At 40.1% G+C, this 19,099-nt stretch overlaps 1 protein-coding gene across 1 annotated transcript in view; it reads left to right on the top strand.

Annotated features, from left to right (window-relative positions):
* COL4A5 (collagen type IV alpha 5 chain) overlaps nucleotides 1–19,099 on the top strand; it is a gene marked incomplete at its 5' end in the record, with an annotated part of 79,868 nt that overhangs the window by 18,764 nt on the left and 42,005 nt on the right. The window contains 8 exons of the mRNA XM_080352354.1: nucleotides 3,102–3,161; nucleotides 13,330–13,419; nucleotides 14,507–14,551; nucleotides 15,447–15,491; nucleotides 15,598–15,660; nucleotides 16,436–16,489; nucleotides 17,192–17,218; nucleotides 18,453–18,533. Of these exons, the coding sequence (XP_080208480.1) occupies nucleotides 3,102–3,161; nucleotides 13,330–13,419; nucleotides 14,507–14,551; nucleotides 15,447–15,491; nucleotides 15,598–15,660; nucleotides 16,436–16,489; nucleotides 17,192–17,218; nucleotides 18,453–18,533 (465 nt within the window). The remainder of the gene's footprint in view (nucleotides 1–3,101; nucleotides 3,162–13,329; nucleotides 13,420–14,506; nucleotides 14,552–15,446; nucleotides 15,492–15,597; nucleotides 15,661–16,435; nucleotides 16,490–17,191; nucleotides 17,219–18,452; nucleotides 18,534–19,099) is intronic.

The raw sequence follows: 19,099 nt of genomic DNA, 5'->3' as shown, positions 1-19,099 counted from the left end.
GTGACGCGTCGGAACTGGATATTCAAAACCATCTGTCAAAAAGTGTTCAGTGGGTGCACAGAACTCTTCAGGACAGGCTGATTGTGTGCATTAAGAGTCTGCTCAGTGTAAGGAATCCAGTCAGAATATATAAATGACTTTGGAAGACAGTTACAGGTTTAAAAACAACCCACAAACATTTTGATTAAAACAAAGCACTTTTTTCCTTTAAACTACAAATAGAATAAGGAAGAGAAGCACTTTCTTTAAAAACACATACAGGAACATTTAGACTCATCTCAAGAGCTATTTTTTTAATTGCCACGGTATTGGTAAGGACACGCTTTATCTTTTGACATCATATCCACCATTATTTATTGTCAGCATATGCAGGAAAGGTCTTCCTTTGTTAACTCTTTAGAAATCAGCAAAAGTCAGTCACTGATTCTAAACTACCTGACCTAAAGATCACCACCCTCTTGCTTTATTTTGTGACACCCAGAGTCGAGAGGTTGGGTGTATGGGGAAGTGCTGGGACTTGAGAGAAAAAGGCTTCAGGGGAGGGGGTGAATCTCATGCCAGTCCTCTTGCTGCTTAGGATGTAGCAAAGGTGGAGCCAAGCTCCTTTCATCCTGCATAGGGTAAGAAGCAACGGATACAAGTTGCGATGTAGGGAATTCTGGTGAGGTTGTGGGAGAGGGGAGGGAATTTACCATGAAGACAGTCAGACACCAGATCAAGGCCCTGGAGAGGCTGGGGGATCTCCTTGTCTGTAGTTATTCAACATGCAGCTGGACAAGGGCACGTGTGACCTGCCCTAAGTTGCCCTGCTTTGAGTGATTTCTTCCATACCAAATTATTCCATGATTGATTTCTTTATGAATTGAATATTTTGTGTCGTTTTCAAGCTGGCAGGATCACTTTTGAAGATGCGTTAGCACTACCCATGTAGTTTTCTGCAGTTTTACTGTAGAGATACAGTAGCAAAGGGTAGAGATAGTTTTACTGTCTAAAAACTCACCTTCACAAAATTGTGTATATCTAACCTGTTTTGTGAAAGGGCTATGTAATCTCAAACCATCTTTTTTCCCCCCAGCTTCCTTTTCTCACTGTTCCTGCCAACAGTTCCCATGTACCTGAAAATGCAGGAAATTTCTATTAGAAACATTCTCTGAAAGTTGTGAGGAACACTGAATTAGTTTCTTCTGTTCTCTAACCTAAATAAATTCTCCTTACGCTGTGTAGGATCTTGATCATGCTTTCCATGTGTGCTATTTTAGCTTATATGTGTTTTACCACTGCACAGCTTTTAGTAGTTTTAATAAGTGCTGGTTTATTTCAGTTTTTCTTCCCCTGCCTCTTGGAGGCATCAGAGACTTTCAGGTGGCTCTCACTGTGCTGTCCTTGTAGTGAGGACCCAGCACCGCTGCACAGCGAGGTAGGGAACTCACTATTCTTCGTGTTTGGCTTGTACTGTGAGGCAAGGGAGTATTGCATATAACCAAGGTTAATCCCTTTTAAATGAAGCTTTGTTAACAAGGTTAATCCTGAAACTGATTCACAAGGAACTTGCTTTTTAAATATTCACTTTAAGAGTTAAAAGGATCTGATACCAAATTCAGAGGATGACTTGGATTGAAGGAGAACATCAGAAGGGCATCTAGCCAAATGCACTGCTCCAGACAAGGTCAGCTATGAGATCAGGCCAAGTTACTCAGGGCTTTGTCCAGTTGCATCTTTGAAAACCTAAACTGGCTCATAAGGTTCAATTTCACTTTAGGAAATAGCTCTTAATCTTAGTTAACCCCTGTTAACTAAGATTTGAGTTTTCATAGTCATCAAATCAAGAAACTGATTTGAAATCTTTCACTGGGCTTTGGTAGAGATGCCTTGGCCATGTTGTATAGCCCTAGTGCTGTACTTAAAACTCAAAGCTCTGCCTTTTGCTACAAGATGCTTTAGTTGATCCTGGATTTGTGTAGCTCCAGGTGAATAAAGCTGATTCTGTGTTTTCACTCTGATGCTTGGTAGTGTGTTTAGGCAAAGAGCCAGGACATTCCTAATGCCAGGTAGGTGATGGGTCATGTCTCTAAATGCCTCCGATAATGAGATCACATCTGACACACCAACGGGTCTCCTGCTTGACTGAAAATTTGTACATAGTGTTCTCTGTAGATGATTACTGGGCAGGGGAGGACCCCAAATGCTCAGCTTTTCAAACTTTTAAATTATGTGCTGTATTTTTTTTTAATACAATGCCACACCTGTTCTGATAACAAGCTGGGCCCTAAAGTATCACAGGTAGTGTGTCTTCTAATGTGGGTTATGGTTTTGACTATAAAGAGGCTAAAAAACGTTGAGCACATGTATTGTATATAGATATTAAAAAAAATATTGATTTATTCTAGAAGTCTCATGCCTAAACACATCTGCTCATCTCTGAAATCAACACAGAGCTCTGAGTATCCCATGTTGGGGTGGGGGAGAAAGCAAATGTGGTATGGAAGGGTTAGCTGACTTGAATCTTCTTTGTGTATTGAGCTTCCATATTTCCCTCCTCTGACCCCTTAATATCTGTTTGTCACTCCCTTTGTGCTATGGACTGTTGTAGCTGACTTGTTATGCTTTGTAACGGAGTGTGAATGCAGTTTTTAAAAAACCTTTCCTCAGTAATTGAGCTGTGGAAGGAAGAATTGTATAGTAAGTATTTTTTTCCCCCCAAACTATCACAAATATGCTCATAAGCTTCAGGCTTGGTTAAACTCTTGTGCAAAACCTGACATCTACTGGTGGGCAACCATAATTGGACTCGGTGTGGAGGCATGTGCTGAAGGGCCTGTTTTGTTGAAGTTCTGGCCACTTTGGTCATAGGTGTTGGATTGTACCTTGCCCTAGAGTAGATGGTGTTTAAGGATAAGTTTCAAAGTCTAAAATTTCTGGGGAAACTGTAACTATACTTATGTAGAAGCATCGGTATTAATAAAGGTAATTGAACTTTAACTGTATCTGCTTTGAACACCTGTGTAATGGCTAAATGATAAAATGTGTAGGCTTACATTTTAGACTAACTTTTGTAAACAGTCTTACGCTGATTAAAAACTTCTATTCTTTTTTCTTTAAAGGCTTGCCATGGATGTACATCTTTATCCAAATGTGATTGCAGTGGAGTAAAAGGTGAAAAGGTAAATATCATTTGTGTTTTGTTTTTTTATGGTTTTTGTTTTGTTTTGTTTTTTATACTGGCAGACCAACACAAACCACTTGAGCCACATACCACCTTCAAATAACTGCCACCCAAGGAAGCAGCTCGTTATTGGCCAAACATGTGTTCTTGGATCAAGCAGAGTAAAAACCATCCCAGAGTAAAAACAACTGGCCCTATGTGGTTCTTTCAGTGCAGCAGGCTGCTTTGGGCTGCCCAGACAGTGTACTATGGCCAAGAGATGCATGTTGACACCTCAGAGCTTTCCTGTTTCCATGCACTTTGACTTCAGTCTCACTGCCTGAGCTCTATGTATCTGTGCAGTAATTAATGTTTCTATCACCATTATTTCTTATTGTTTGACACTTCTGTGGGGTGTGGTGGTGGTTTTCGTTACCCCTTTGAGGAAGCAGGTGCCCAGGATTTCTTTTAGTTATAGTGGCATGTAGATGCACAGCTTGCTACTTGTGTGAGTTGAGCCTTTTCTCAAGTGTAGGAGGCTAGTTGTAAGTAAATTGTTGTTAAATAGTTCACGTGTAACTGCTATTTTCATGAGGAATGAATGTGATATGATCACTGCAAGGGGGACAGACTGCCTGAAACATTTCCCCTCTTAGTCTTGTAAACAGCTTGCTTAAGATAAAATGGAGTCGTCTTAAAGATGTTAACTGATTATGAAGAGTTTGATAAGCGTGTCTTATCAAACCACTTACTATATCTCAGCAAGGTTCTAGAAGAGCTTCAGTGCTCCAGATTAGCTTGACACATTTCAAAGGTGATTTTTGACATTGCATAAACAGGTGTAACCTCAAATGAACAAAAGCAATGCAAAATAGTCAATCACTGCATTGGCACTGTAATGTGCTGATGCAGAATTTTGCTATTGGCCGAGGTTAAACAAGGCAGATGTCCAAAATCCAGAGTAATTCTTGGTGCCACACCTGCCATCCAGATAGCTCCAGACAGATGAGTTGATTCCTTAGCACTTACTTGCTTTCAGTTCAGGAAGTTTATTCCCAATTTACACACCTAGTGAAGAACGGTATCCCCTTGATAGCAAGCTTTCTGAGTTGGATTTGGTTAGCCAGACATGAACCTCGTTGATGGATTCCTACATGATCTTCAGATGCAGGTAGCCACACCAGAGGTATCCTGACAGTAGTCACAGGACTATTTCAGGTTTAATTTGGAGACACTTAAGCATTAGGTTTGCATTCGCAATACAATCGTAACAGGTGCAACTTTGCAGAACCTTTCTGTAATTCTAAGTTGGCCTTTTTCTGACTAGGCACAGCTGTTTTGTGAACTCAGTGAGCGCATGGATATCATCTGGCTAGTGTGGATAAGGAAAACCTAGAAGTAAATGTTCTGGCTAAGTCAAATCAAGTAATTTTTTCCTGGTGATCCAACTTTGTCTTTATATTATTGTTACACATGCAGGGACAGTGACTCACTTTGATATATTTGAGTCCTTCAGCATCATTAATGAAATGGAAATAATCACCTTTGTCCGGTAAAGAACATCTTGGGACTGTTTGGAGTCAGAAGAAGCTTTTTGTCCAAATATAGTCAACAGCTGGAGCATATGAGCCTTGTCCAAGGTGAAGGTCTCAAGTGTCATGTATTGTGGGTTTTGTTTCTGCTCCTTCACCCTGTCCTAGGCAGTTTTTAAGGAGAGCTGCACGGAGGAAACTTTTCGACTTTTAGTTTCCAACTTCTGGCCTTTTCTGCTGTGAATTATAGCAAGACCTGAGCATACGAGTGGGAAGCTTGCTAACCTTTTGTGAAAAGGAATTGGGGAAGGAAAAAAAGCCTCCAATAAAACAAGCATAGCATCAGACCAAATATTTATATAATGGTTCTGCATCTTCCTGGAAAATCCTCAGGAGGCTGCACATTGATCTAAGTTTAATCTTTAAATAAAATAAAACCCAAAAAATACACAAAGAAAAAAGAGCTTCTCCTATGCTAAGACTACTTTTATTTCTCTTTTTTTTTTTCTTTTTAATGTCTAAGTCCTCCTAGGGAAGGGGGGATGTGTGTGAGAGTCACTTATTAAATTGATAGATATAAGGCAAGTTGCTGTCCAGATAAACTTGCATAATTCTGAGGCATGCTAAAGGTTTTTTTGGTGTTTGTTGGAGGCGGGGGTGGGTGTGTGTAATGTTTTTTGGTGTGTGTTTTTTTAAGTAGCCCTTTAGAAGCTCGTGGACGATCATGTACATTTTATGTAAAGAAACAATGAAAAGAAAAGCCCATATTAAATATATTTTACTAGTGGAACTGCTTTGATCATATCTGCACACACCCCATTATGTTATTTGCCCTATAATAACAAAGCCCTCAGTATTTGATGCATTGATGGATTCAGTAGTTCAGCTCTGGGGAACCACAGGAGTTCTTTGTCACATAATGCCTTCTCTTAGAAGTTCTTTGGTGGGGGAGGGGGGCTTTTTTTGCTGTTGTGGTTGAGTTTTTTTGTTGTTAGGTTTGTTTGTTTGTGGTGTGTGTTTAGTTTTTAGGGTGGGATGTTTTTTTTTGGTTGGGTGTTTTGTGTAGTTTTTTTTCACAAGACTCCAGAAAAAGTTTGTCTGGAGCTACTACGAGACATCAAGGACTATCTTAAGATGATTAGGTTGATCCATCACATTTTACCACTTATACATGTTTGATCTAAGTTTCCAAACCTGATACTGTCTTCACCTCAGCTTTCTTGCAGATATTATCTTTATTCCAGTTGAGTGTAAACTGCTACTACAAGAAGTTTCAGGCTTTTACTTTGTATTTGACACTTGACATTTGGTGTTTATGCTTCCTTTTCCAGTGACCTCTGAACCAGGAGTCAAACTCTATAGCTCCTTGCATAATTGGTGTATGGAGAGTATTAGACAAGGAGCTGTTTAAACAATCACTGCTCTTTGACTCTCCTATTGAGAATGTGACAATGGGCTTGTAGAACTACTGGAAGCCAGGCTTACGGAACCTGGTTCTGTACTGGGAAGGCAGGAAAAGCCTTGTCAAGTGCATGCAGCTGAGCCCCACGCTTCTGTTCCACTGTTTCACTTCTGGCCAGCAACCAGCTTCCTCAGCCAAGTCGCTGTCCACTTGCATTAAGTCAACTGAGAAGTGCTGCTTTGTTCAGCTTAGCAGAGCCTTGTGCGTTCCTTTTGGGACTCAAAAGTAACCTTCTTCCTAAGCACCCTGGCATTCCCCGCAGGATATCCAAATTTGAACAGATCAGGTAAAGGTAATACTAATTGAATTGTAACAAATAGAACTCTATTGTCTTACCTTGGGGAGCCACAGCTCCTATTTAACTGCTTATGTGCAGTTAATCTTGTGCCAGTGATTCTTGTTGAACTCTGCCTCTGCCATGAGCCCTATAGCATCAGTAGTGAGAATCAAAGCACAGTCAGCTATTTTTTTCGGAAGCCCATAGTGCAATTGCTGACAAAAATTTGTACACTAAAGTTTTCTAACTCTGCTCAGACCCACCTTAATGAACTTAAATATAAAATGGACAGGGTAAAAATCAAATATATTGAAAATAGTATAATGAAGAAATAAGAGTAATTTAGTGGAGAACTCAGTAAAATTGGTTGCAACTGGGAACCAGTGTGCTGTTACCATAAGATTATTAAAACTGATGTAAATTGTTAAGCTGTTAATATGGGTGCTTATAGGAATTGCTTTCACTTTAACTGGAAGAGAAGTGTATAATTGCTTCTCACTTAAGGAACTGGATGATGATTGGGTTTTAAATATTGCTTGACACTTTTGAGATTAACCTACTTTAATGTTTAAAAGCTAGTTCATGAGTAAAGCTACCTAAAGAAATAAACACAACAGATACTGCACAAGTTGTACTGGTTTTTATTAGAAACTGCTTCCTGTAGATTATTGGGCTGGTTTTACCTCAGCTGAAAACAAGATCCAAAGACACTGGTAAGATTGGCTTGACAGAGATTGGGGAGGATGAGGGGGATGGTGCTGAATCTCAGCTGCTCCAGCTGTTGGAGACTGAGAGCCAAGGGCTACAGCAAGCAGGCTGCATGCATCTCAGTCACCAAGAGGGCACGTACCCCAAGACTGTCGGTTTTGCTTTTAAATGGCAGTACCTGCTGCTGCTGAAACAGGCTTTCATACCTTCCCTTAGCTAGATTTTCTGGTTTCTCCTCTGGGACCTGTGTGGCCAAGTTTAGAGCTGTCAGTGAACTGATCCTGCAGAAAACAAGCTTCTTTGTAAACTAGGTTACTTTTGAGCCTGAGCAGTTTCTTCATGCAAGTTATGTTGTAGCATAGCTGTTTGTGTTGCTGTGATAGAAACAATGTGGCTTAAGGTAGGACTGACCCTGTTTTTCACTGCACCTTGCACACTGTTCCCCTCAAAATAACTGCAGATATATTTTGCTGTTTTCAGTGAGCAGAACTATTGGGTTCTACCCATTCAAATTAAATTGATTAAGAAGGTGTTAGTTTTTAAATATGGCTAGTCCATGGCCTTTTAAAGGAGAACTTCACAAGGTGCTGAGTCTACTGTGTTTGATCACAATATAAGCAACACAACTCCAAAGACTCAACTGTGCGGCACGTTCCTAATATGGGATCTTGTACAAGCTTGGTGCCTGTGCTTATGGCAAGAACAGCTTGTAGTATCTGAGCTCTGAAGGCATTTAAGATATTTTGCCTTTGTAGGCAGATAAAAAACCCCATGCTCCTCACAAAGGAAGAAATCTTCTTGGACTCTTTGGATGTATATTCTTGGAACTCTGAGATAATTCCCTCAGAATGCCCTTGATCCCGGTTTCCTTCTGCCTTTATCATGGTGAAACTTAGCACAGATGTGACCCAAGCTCAGCTTTTCTTTACAATGTTGGATGCAAATTGCAAAGTAGTTAAATATTTTCAGATTTTAATCACTTTGTCAAGAATAATTACATTATTGGTGTCTGTGCTTCATAAATGTTGACCTGAACTGCACTAGTATGGCCCTGTGTTCTGAAAAGTTTACAACTCTGGTGACCATTAAACTTCAACCATTTCATCTTACAAAAGAAAATACATTGCACACTACCCAGGGATTTCAATCCCACTGTACCACAATCATATAATGTCCATTTTTGGCACTGACTTTTAGGGAAGACTTTTAAAAAGTGTCTTTTCAGTTTTGCCATGTTCTTGCAAGGCAGCAGGCAGTTTTTCCTGGCAAATTTGTAGCATGCGAATCTTTGTGAAAACAGTATAGTATATCTAAGGTGTGCAATAGGAAGAGTCCGGAGACAGGAACAATGTCTGAAAACTGTTCTTGCTTGTGAAATCCCTCTATACACCATTGAACTAGAAGACACTATTCCAGAGAGCTGGATCAGCTTAGTTTCTCCCCCTACCCAACTTGCCCACATTTTTCTCCATCCAATTTTTTTGATCAAAAATAGTGATGATAGTGCAGCTTTTTCCTCTGTAATTAGTTTGATACGGTTCCCCTGGGAAGTGTCTGCTGTAATCTCTCAGCTGTTCCCAAGCAAGTCCTTCAAATCATCTGTTCACCCTTGGGGGTAATTTGCTAGTAAACTCCACAGGAGTTGCTCTGGCAACAGTTTGCTCATGCCAAGGCTCTCATTGTTGCTGCTCACTTTCAAAGTGGCCTTGGAAAGTGCTCATTTCAGTTTCAACAGTGCAGTTTACTAGCAGCATCTGTTACTGCTTCCATTTTTCTTGCTGAACTGTTTGGCCTCTTATGTTTCTTTTTCAGTTTAAATGCCTTGGCTTCCCACTTCTGTGGCTACTTAAAGTGGAGACCTCAGAGTAGCTGCATTTTAAAGAACTTCATGTGGGCTGCATTTTAAAGAACTTCAGCCTTAGATGATGCATAAGGCCAACCCTCTGCTAAAAGTCTGTTCTAGTAACCAGTTGCAGATGATATTTCTCTAACAAAAATGTGAAGTGTGACCAGACTGACATTAGCAGACATTGTGTAGCCTAGCTAGCACCTGACACATCTGACATGCCTCTTGTATGCAGGTGTGTTTCCTTAGTGTGCAAACACAGTTCTTGCCAGAGCTTGCTCCAAATTCTGGCTCTGTGTAGTGTTTTCAGGCACTCCCAAATTCCTTATTCTCTGTCCTTCAGGGACACTCTAACCCTTTCATATCCTGGATAGAGATAGAGACATTCCTCCAGTCCTGATTTTTCAGATGAGCTAGCATGTCAGCTATATAGCTCCATGTGAAAGTACAGCCTGGCACTTTGTGTGTAAAAGCAGTCTGCACCCTGACTGTCAAACTTAAGCTGGCCTCAATTTAGGATGTAATTCAGCATTTCTGCAGGGGAGAAAAAAGAATGTCTATCCTGTATGAGAGTGCAGTATGTGACCTACAGTAAAAGAGGAGTATGTTTATATTTTAACTAAGAGGAAGCCAACTTTAGCAGACCAGTTAATAAGCTGCCCATTCCTATCCAAGGAATCTTTCTCAATCTCACTGTGTAGGTAGGATGAAGTATGGTTGTTTTCTCTGTAAAGTTGCAGCTCTTGCTTGCATTCTGCCTTTAATCTCTCATCTAAAAGATTTTCCTCATGTTTCCAATAAATAGTACAGCACGTACTGGAACAGAAGGCAAGAAGAGAAGCCCTGTTACTTTCTCTGAATTTTTTTCTGACATCTCAGCATCTTGTACATGTTTTAAATACAGCTCACAAGTTCCTGCTCCCAACAGTGGAATACAGAGCACCTACCTAAGCAGTACAGTGAGAAAATCAGGATTTAAGAATGAGATGTAACACTGCTGTCATGCTCAGTATACAGCTGCTTAGAGCAAATAAAGGGGAAATGAGTAAAGCCTTAATGTTGCCTTTTGCATATTGTGCTCGAGGCTGCACTTAGATACTTCTGTTTGCAATCCACAGCCTTCAGATCTCTGCTACTGTTGTCTTGAAGATGCAAGATTGCTGGTTTGGTTCTGTCACCTAAGAAGAGCTAGGCAGGACCTCCCACGTTCCTAGAGTGCCAGAGCTGGTAGACTGCCAGATAATAGGTGTGGGAGCTACTACTGCCATTGTTGCTGAAGCAGAGCAAGAAAGTAAAAATTCAGGATTGAGTGGCTTAAAGAGAACATGCAAAAGCTTGCACAACTCTAACCTAGTGATTAAAGTGTTTGTTACAGTCACAGAATTGTTTAGGTTGGAAAAGACCCTTAGGATCCTGGAGTCCAACCACTAACCTAACACTGCCAAGTCCACCACTAAACCATGTCCCTAAGCACATCATCTACATGTCTTAAACACCTTCAGGGATGGTGGCTCCACCACTTCCCTGAGCAGCCTGTTCCAGTGCTTTTGTGAACCCTTTCCATGAAGAAGTTTTTCTTAATATCTGACTTAAACTGCCCTTGGTGCAACATGAGACCATTTCCTCTTGTCCTATCACTTGCTATTTGGGAGAAGAGACGGACAGCAATCTTGCTACAATCTCCTTTCAGATAGTTGTGGAGAGTGACAATTGTCTCCTCAGTCTCCTTTTTTTCCATGCTAAACAACCCCAGTTTTTATGAGGGGCAGTTGAGGGACTTGTGCTCCAGGCACTTCACCAGCTTTATTGCCCTTTTCTGAACTCTCTCTGACCCCTTGATGTCTTTCTTGTAGTGAGGGGCCCAAAACTGACCACAGGATTCAAGGTCCAGCCTCACCAGTGCCCAGTACAGGGAGATGATCACTGCCCTGGTCCTCATTGCCACACTATTTCTGATACAAGCTGGGATGCTGTTTGCCTTTTTGGCCACATGGGCACACTGCTGCCTCATGTTCAGCTGCTGTCAACCAACACCCCCAGATCCCCCTCTGCCAGGCACTTTCCAGCCACTCTGCCATGAGCCTGTAGCGCTGCCTGAGGTTGTTGTGACCCAAGTGCAGGACCCACCACTTGGCCTTGTTAAATCTCATACAATTGGCCTCAGCCCAATGATCCAGCCAGTCTAGATCCCTCTGTATGGTCTTCCTATCCTCCAGCAGATTAACCCTCCCAGCCAATTTGGTGTCATCTGCAAACTTACTGAGGGTGCACTTGATCCCCTCATCCAGATCATTGACAAAGATATTAAAGAGAACTGGCCCCAATAGTGAGCCGTGGGGAACATGAATTGTGACTGGTTGCCAACTGGATTTAACTCCTTTCTGCACAGTCCTTTGGGCTTGGCCATCCAGTCAGTTTTTTACCCTTCGAAGAGTACACCTGTCCAAGCTGTGAGGTGCCAGTTTCTTCAGCAGAATGCTGTGGGAAACAGCATCAAAGGCTTTACTGAAGTCTAGGTAGACAGCATCCACAGCCTTTCCCTCATCCACTAAACAGGTCACCTTGTTATAGAAGGAGATCAGGTTAGTCAAGTGGGACCTGCCTTTCATAAACACATACTGACTGGGCCTGATTGCTTAGTTGTCTTGTATGTGCTGTGTGATGCCACTCAGGATGATCTGCTCCATGATCTTCCCCTGTGCTGAGGTCAGACTGACAGGCCTGATTTTTACCGATAAACACTTGACCCTGTCATCACCGTCACTCCCTGACACACATGGCTGTCCCACTTCCTCTCCTTTGTTGCCTGTCCCTTCTGAAGAATTGATAGCCATCCATTGCTGCACTCCAGTTGTGTGAGTCATCCCACCGTGTTTCCATGATGGCAACTATATCATAGTTTTCCTGCTGCACAGTGGCTTCCAGCTCCTCCTGTTTGTTGCCCACACTGTGTGTGTTGGTGTAGATGCACTGCAGCTGGAGTATTGATCCTACCACCTTTTTGGGGCGAGAAGCCCTAATTCCTATGTGACCGTTCTCAGGTGCTTCTGTTTTCTAACACATCCACAATCTTTGCGACTTTGGTGCTGCATGGATCTCTATCCCATTCCTCCACCAAGATGGCAGACTGATGGACCTCAAACATTGGCTGCTGCCCCAGTCTTACTTCTAGTGAGCCTAGTTTTAGCCCTTTCCACCTACAAACGTTAGGATGGAACATTTCTTTGGCGCTTCCTGTAGTTTTTGTGAAAAAAATAATTGGGGTAAATAAACACAGATATTTTTTGTAGATAGGAACCAAACCCACCAATCAAACCAATCAGTAGAGCAATAAGGAATAATGCTTAATAACTGCCTGTTTTGTAAGCGGTTATATATCCTGGTTGGTGTAACAGAGTTTTAGGAAATACCTGTTTATGTACTTGGAAAATGTACCATTATATATATACACACATCGAAATGTCTATTAATTCTGGTATTTTCTGAATTTTCTGTACCAATTGAAAATTTAATATTTACTGGTTTTTGTGAATCCATGATATATAAGGAACAAAAGTAAATGTTTTATGAATTTGCAGCTATGCATATTCTGAAACCATAGGTGACATTGTTAGCTTACACTGACAAAGGGCAATATGTGATGGTGTATGGTATTTGTTACACTATCATGGTTAATCATTGCATAAACATTTAGTATAATGTAGTTGCTGGTGGAAAGCTCATGATTTTGGGAGGAGTTAACAGGTAAAAGGAGAAAGAAATATATTTTTGTTGTCTTGTATCTGTCTCACTTGATTTAGATTGTAAGCACTTGGGCTGGAACCTTGTTTATGTTCTGGTTTTGTACAGTGTTTGGCCTACAGTGCATGACTAGGCTCTTAGTTGCTTTTATATTGCAAATGACAATCTTGCAACTGTGAAATCATAAACAACAGTCATAGGATAGCAGCAATTTACACCCCTCAGAGAGTTTTTATAAGTATTGCAGCAGAGGTGAGGTTTTGGGAGAGACTTAGTAACTAATAAAGCTGTGGTTTTATAGGAAGGGGTGGGAGTTCTATGTATTTAAGCAGCACAGGAGAAACAGATGGTTGAATTATTTTGGTAAATAGGTGACTTCAATACTGGATAAACATCCTATGAAACCTGTTTAAGTGGTGCAATTAAATGCAATCTGTGTGTATGATCAGGAATTTCTGTAGATAAGCAGGTGAGATGTTTGTTTAATCACAATGTTAGTTAGTTAGTCTCTATGATTACTTCCTACAGAAAACCAGAAAGATAATGCATTTTCTGAATTTTTCTATCGTAACTTGTGCATTTGTAATGTTACACTTCCACCACCACCTGTCCTTTTTGTAGGGTGAAAGGGGATTCCCAGGCTTGGAAGGACAGCCGGGTTTGCCTGGATTTCCAGGACCAGAAGGACCACCTGGTCCGAGAGGCTCGAAGGTAGGAACCAGTCCACTGGAACAGCATGAGAATGCTGCGTAGGGTGAGCTTGCTTGTAGGCTTGATCCTAAATCATTCAAGAACTCCTGACTACCATTGGTTTAACAGGCAGAATCTTCAGATGTTGGGATATGACACAGGTTTTTTGGTTGGTTGGTCTGAATAGTCAACTAAAGGAAAAAGATTCCTTGAAGTTTCTTATTCTTCACCTACACATGTGCTGACAAATGCTACGTGAGCACTTGTATCCTCTCACTAGATATTGCACAGGCAACTGAGGAATGTTCGTTGCTTTCCCTAGAGAGTTTCAGTTTATTTTTGTTTGCTACCAAATTATATCACTATGGTTAGATGATGCACGATAGTAATAAAGAGTTGAAAGGCTTCCTCTGAATGCATCGATGTTTAATATACATAAAGTTATCTAGAATCTGCCATTTCTTTTGCAAATGCTCACTGTGTAAACTAACAGAAGCACATCAAAAAGAAATAAAGAAAAAAAACAACTAGTTGATGAGAAAAAAATGAGTCTACACGAAAAGATTGATTGGATATAGCAAGAATGAAACAGCAGAGAGGTCTTGGGCATTAAATTTTAATTATATTTTTATTCCATAAATGCCTTTTATTCTCAAGATTTTGATATGAAGTTCTTAATTATCATAATACAAAATGATAATAGTGCAGTATCGTTCACATTTAATCTTGTATCTCTTGTTTTGCCCACGAGAGGTCACTGTAGGATGGTTGGTGAAAACACGTGACAGGTATCTGCTTATATGCAATTTTAAAAATCTTTGATCCTTTTTAAAAACATTTACTCTGTAAGTCGTGGTATATCAGCTGTAACAAATACTTTTCAATTAGAAGTCCAGCTCCCAAATTAAAATAATTTTGCACCCTTTTACTCAGGAAATGACAACTAATATAACTTTTAGTTCACTTACTATAAACACGGTAAAGAGATATTTTTCATGTTTACAGTTTAATTTGATACAATGGCAAATTGTAAACTTGAGTGTGGGGTTTTTTGTTGGTTGGTTCGTTGGTTGTTGTTTTTTGTTGTTTTTTTTTTTTTTTGTTTTAGGGTGATGATGGACTTCCAGGGCCTATTGGACCCAAAGGAATCAGAGTGAGTATTGATGCAGTTTTAGGGTGATTTATGGGGATTGTGGATCAAGACTGTCAGGCATTGAGTGGGTCCTCACAGAAATGGTGATTTATGGTGGAAAAAACTTAAATATGAAGAGTAATTTACCTTCTAGCTAGAAGAGATTGTATTACTTGTTACTGGTAATGTAAGATTGAATAAGTAACGCAATCTTATGTATTGCTGGTATTACTTTCATAAATTCATTCAAGAGAATAGCTCAAATAATTATTCGGTCTGTTTTACTATACAGGGCCTAAACAGGTGCCAGTAACTTTGCTTCAGTTTATTCTGAAGTAGATACAAGTTTTGTGCTTTTGCTTTTTGTCAGATCCCTCAGCTAATGACAATTGACGCATCTCTGCCTTCATTGGGACACATCTGTTCTCCACACCATGAATGTTCATTTATTTTCTCTGTGTATCTACATACAATTACTTTAGTTGTTCTGCATTGTTTTCTCTATGTTTTTGTGGATATTTCCCTGAAAGAAGGGTAAGAACCTTGATGGCTGTCTTGCATGACATTCTTTTGTTTTTACAGGTGATTCAGATATCATATAAAATCATAGAACCATTTCAGTTGGAAGAGGCCCTCAGGATCACCAAGTCCAATTATAACCTAACCTAACTCTAGTACTAAACCATGTCCCTAAGAACCTCTTCTAAATGCCTTTTAAACCTCTCCAGGGATGGTGACTCCACCATTTCCCTGGGCAGCCTGTTCCAATGCCCGACAGCCCTTTCTGGGAAGAATGTCTGTTTTTCTTTACTTATATATGCACAAATAGGTTACATTTAGTAACATCTTGATAAATCCTTTTGCCCATCCATTCACATCACACTGTTTAACACATATGTGGTTAATTTCCTTCTAGGGACCACCAGGGCTTCCAGGATTTCCAGGAACACCAGGACTTCCTGTGAGTAGGAATGGGCTGTATAGATAGAAATCTGTTCCCTTTTGTCTTTCAGGCCTAGAAGAGAATCCTACGAACTAACTCTTCTTCCTTCTTTTCCTCTTTAAAGGGATTACCAGGACAAGATGGGCCACCAGGACCTCAGGGTATCCCAGGATGCAATGGAACAAAGGTGGAATCCCTTTAAAATTCTTAATAATGCAACAATAATATGATAAAGAGCTCTTATTCACCTGGCTGTAGCCAATAGGTTTAGTTTATTATGTGCATCAGTACTTGCTGTTACTGAGTTGTGCAGGTAATTCCAGGATAATTCAGACTACACACGTGTCTGAGAGAAGGGATCGTGGTCTGGTACTTAAAACTCAAGTTTTGCCAGAAATCACCAGCACTAGGACACAACATCTGTACTATGTAGCCAATATTGTTAAATTCCTTGTTCTAATCCTTGATTTTTTAGTTAACAACTGAGTGGAGCATCCAGTAATTAGATCATAATTAGATCATAGTATCTCGTCTTTGTAGAAGATTCTTGCTACTAATAAAAACTCATTGCATAACAGTGGGACTTTTTTGATTATTAATTTTTAATAATATTGCATTGAAAATACTGATTCAGTATCTCTGTTAGAAGGAGTCATTTTCATTCTAACATTTTGCCCAGCTTCACATTATGGTTTTTCCATAAGAGAAGTTGATCTTGTGTAGCACTATGTGTGTTTTCCATCTCTGTAGTATAGTACTTTGCCTGGAAGTATGTGGAAATATCTAAATGTGGAAAGTTCTCTTTCAGTCAGTTGTGAGATTTAACAAACTATCCTATAGCTTGTTGCTATACAATTTGCTACTCTGGAGTCATAAGCTAACCAAGAAATTGGACTTTTGGGTCAAAATTTATCTGTTTTTGTTACGTTGTGTTTTGGCTAATAATTTTCTTCATCCCCAAGGGAGAGCGTGGATTCCCAGGCAGTCCAGGTTTTCCTGGTTTACAAGGGCCTCCTGTAAGTAAACAATTTCCAGATCCAGACCTGTAATCTACGGAAAGACATCTACTTAAATCTGTGAAAGATAGATAAACATCAGCCTCTTTTTGCAGTTGTTCTTTTAATAAATAAGAATATATTAATTTTTTTTATTGCTCAGATGTCCAGTAAGAGTTTTTCTGCTGCATGCCATGCGCGTGCTAATAAAAAGCCCTTTGAATTATCGTGCTGAGACGCTTTGCCACCTGCAGAGAAATACAAATACATGCATATGGGTCTGAGAAGTATGATCTTGATACTGTCATCAGGTACATCTAAAGAGTCTTACTGGTGGTTAACAGGGCAGAAAAAAGGGACAGTGTAGAGTGTTTTCATTATAAAATACGAGGTACAGCAAAGTGACTGTCAGAACCGAAGTACAAACAGAGAGAAGGGTTGTAGACAGGATGGATAATAGGAGGCAATAAAGACATAAATTGCTAGGAAATTGAAATAGTCCCTTTAATGCTCAACATTCACTGTGAAAGTATTTCTCAAATTCTTCTGTTTGATTCTAAAGATCATAAAATAAAGCATTTTGTCCTGTTTCATATCTTTTTTTTAGATTTCTATCTTTAATGCTTACCTGATGATGTAGGTCTGATTAGTGGTTTGCAAGTAACATACCAATAATTAATTTCTATTGATCTTTCTTTTATTTTTTGTTTCTTTTAAACAAAGGGACCCCCTGGTCTGCCAGGTATGAAGGTGAGTGTTCTGTACTAACCAGGCATGGGTGTGCAGTGTGATCTGGCATGAGAAACCTGCTTGCTTTTATGCAAGACCATGTGCATCCACTGGAATCTGGAGTGACATTCTGCAGAAAGCTTAGTGTTTCTAGGCCACTCCAGTGCAACTAACTGGAAAATCTGCAGTAGCTTTACTCAATTTTTGTCGGTAGTTCCAGAAGTAGCAGACTGTTTTCTGAAGCTGGTTTCTTTGGGGGTGTGAGGGACGGTGTCTGTGTTGTGAGGTACCAAGTTAGCAAAATGCCTATGAAAACCCAAATGCATCAGCGATCTACCTGTGCATGCTTGGGAACACTACTAGAGGCTAAGCAATAATAACTTAAAATAGCCAATGAAGAGATTAGTGCAACATCTTATGTTCTTTATGGAAATGTGCTTTCTACTGTATAGATTGCCACGTAGATGGCTTTTTCTCCTAATGTAAATAGTCTCAAAATCTGATTTTGGACCTTAAGGACTCCTTTTATTTTTAAGGGGGTGTTTTTTGTATCTTTGACCTATTTCAGCATGGGCCAAAACACCAATTTTGGATCAAATCTATTTGAAAGAAACTTGATCCACAGAATTATTCAAATAAACATCTGAGAGGACCGCATAACACTGGTACTGGGAAATTGTGACTATTAAGCTGGATTGCTTTTCTCAGCTCCTTTTCTTCCCAATTGTTTTAAAGATATTAAAAGGCAAGCTGATCAGAATATATGCTTTTAAAATAAAGATCTTCCCTGAAATCAATTACAAACTGTGCTTCAGTATAGAACATGAAGCATGACTATTATAACAGCATACTCAGCATTAATCTCACGAGGCGGGATGTTGGAAAAAGCTGAATGAGCCTTTTTTCTCTTGTGTCCTCTCCACTGTTTTCACATGGAACTAGAATGTCTGTTTCTTTTGTGAAGCATTTGTATTTCAGTCCCCTAATCTTTTGGAATTTATGCTGATATATTCATACATATAAAAAGAGAGCTTTTAATAGTTGGTAGTGTTTAGCCATTTAAAGAGTCCTGATCTCTCCTAAAAAGAGTTATTCTTGGAGAATCTAGTACTTATATTAAAAAGTACTGCTAGGGTATAGGTTAACACTGAGTTTCTCAAAGGCTTAGGAGCCACTGTGTCTACTTTAGAGTCAGAATGGTGATAAAGAATTGTAAAATATGCTATTAGTTAAAGTCAGCTCTTTTTTTTTCTAGGGTGAAGCAGGTGAAATAATTACATCATTGCTGCCAGGACAGAAAGGCGACCCAGGATTTCCAGGTCTTCCAGGGATACCTGTAAGTTATATAAAGTACTATTAGGCTGTGTTCTGCCAAAGAGAGAGCATGAAAAGAATATACAAAGCACAGGTGGAACATGTGGTGCTAGGGGATCCATATACTTACGTGAAGAAGCAGGGCTCATGTTTCATGTACCTTTAGTTTAGTGGCTGGAGGGGAAATCCTTCCATATTCCTCACAATAAAGTGACCTACAGAGGCCAGAGGTCCCCTGGTCAGGAAATTGGTATCCAGCAGACAGCAGTACCCACAGTTACTGACTTACTTCTTTTTTCCTCCTGCCTGTTCCCCCTCCCTAGACATTCTCTGTATCAGTTCTGGAGTTCCCTTCCCTTCTGCACCCTGAGAGTAAAGCAAGTAACATCTGCCTTTCTGGGCTGTAGCAACTGGTTTAGATGGTGGGAAGAGAGAGTGATGTCTCAGCTGTTCTCCTCATGTTGCACCTCCTGAACAGTGTTTCTGTTCTCCCAGCAGTCTTCTGTGAAAACAGCTAGTGACTCCAGGCCCTGTGCTTCCCACTGAGCCATTCATTGCTTCAGTGGAAGAACAAGGGGAGCAGAAAAT

The sequence above is a fragment of the Nesoenas mayeri genome (assembly GCF_963082525.1).
Source record: "Nesoenas mayeri genome assembly, chromosome: 13".
In the NCBI taxonomy this organism is placed as follows: domain Eukaryota; kingdom Metazoa; phylum Chordata; class Aves; order Columbiformes; family Columbidae; genus Nesoenas; species Nesoenas mayeri.
This window is presented reverse-complemented; position numbering and strand designations above follow the sequence as displayed.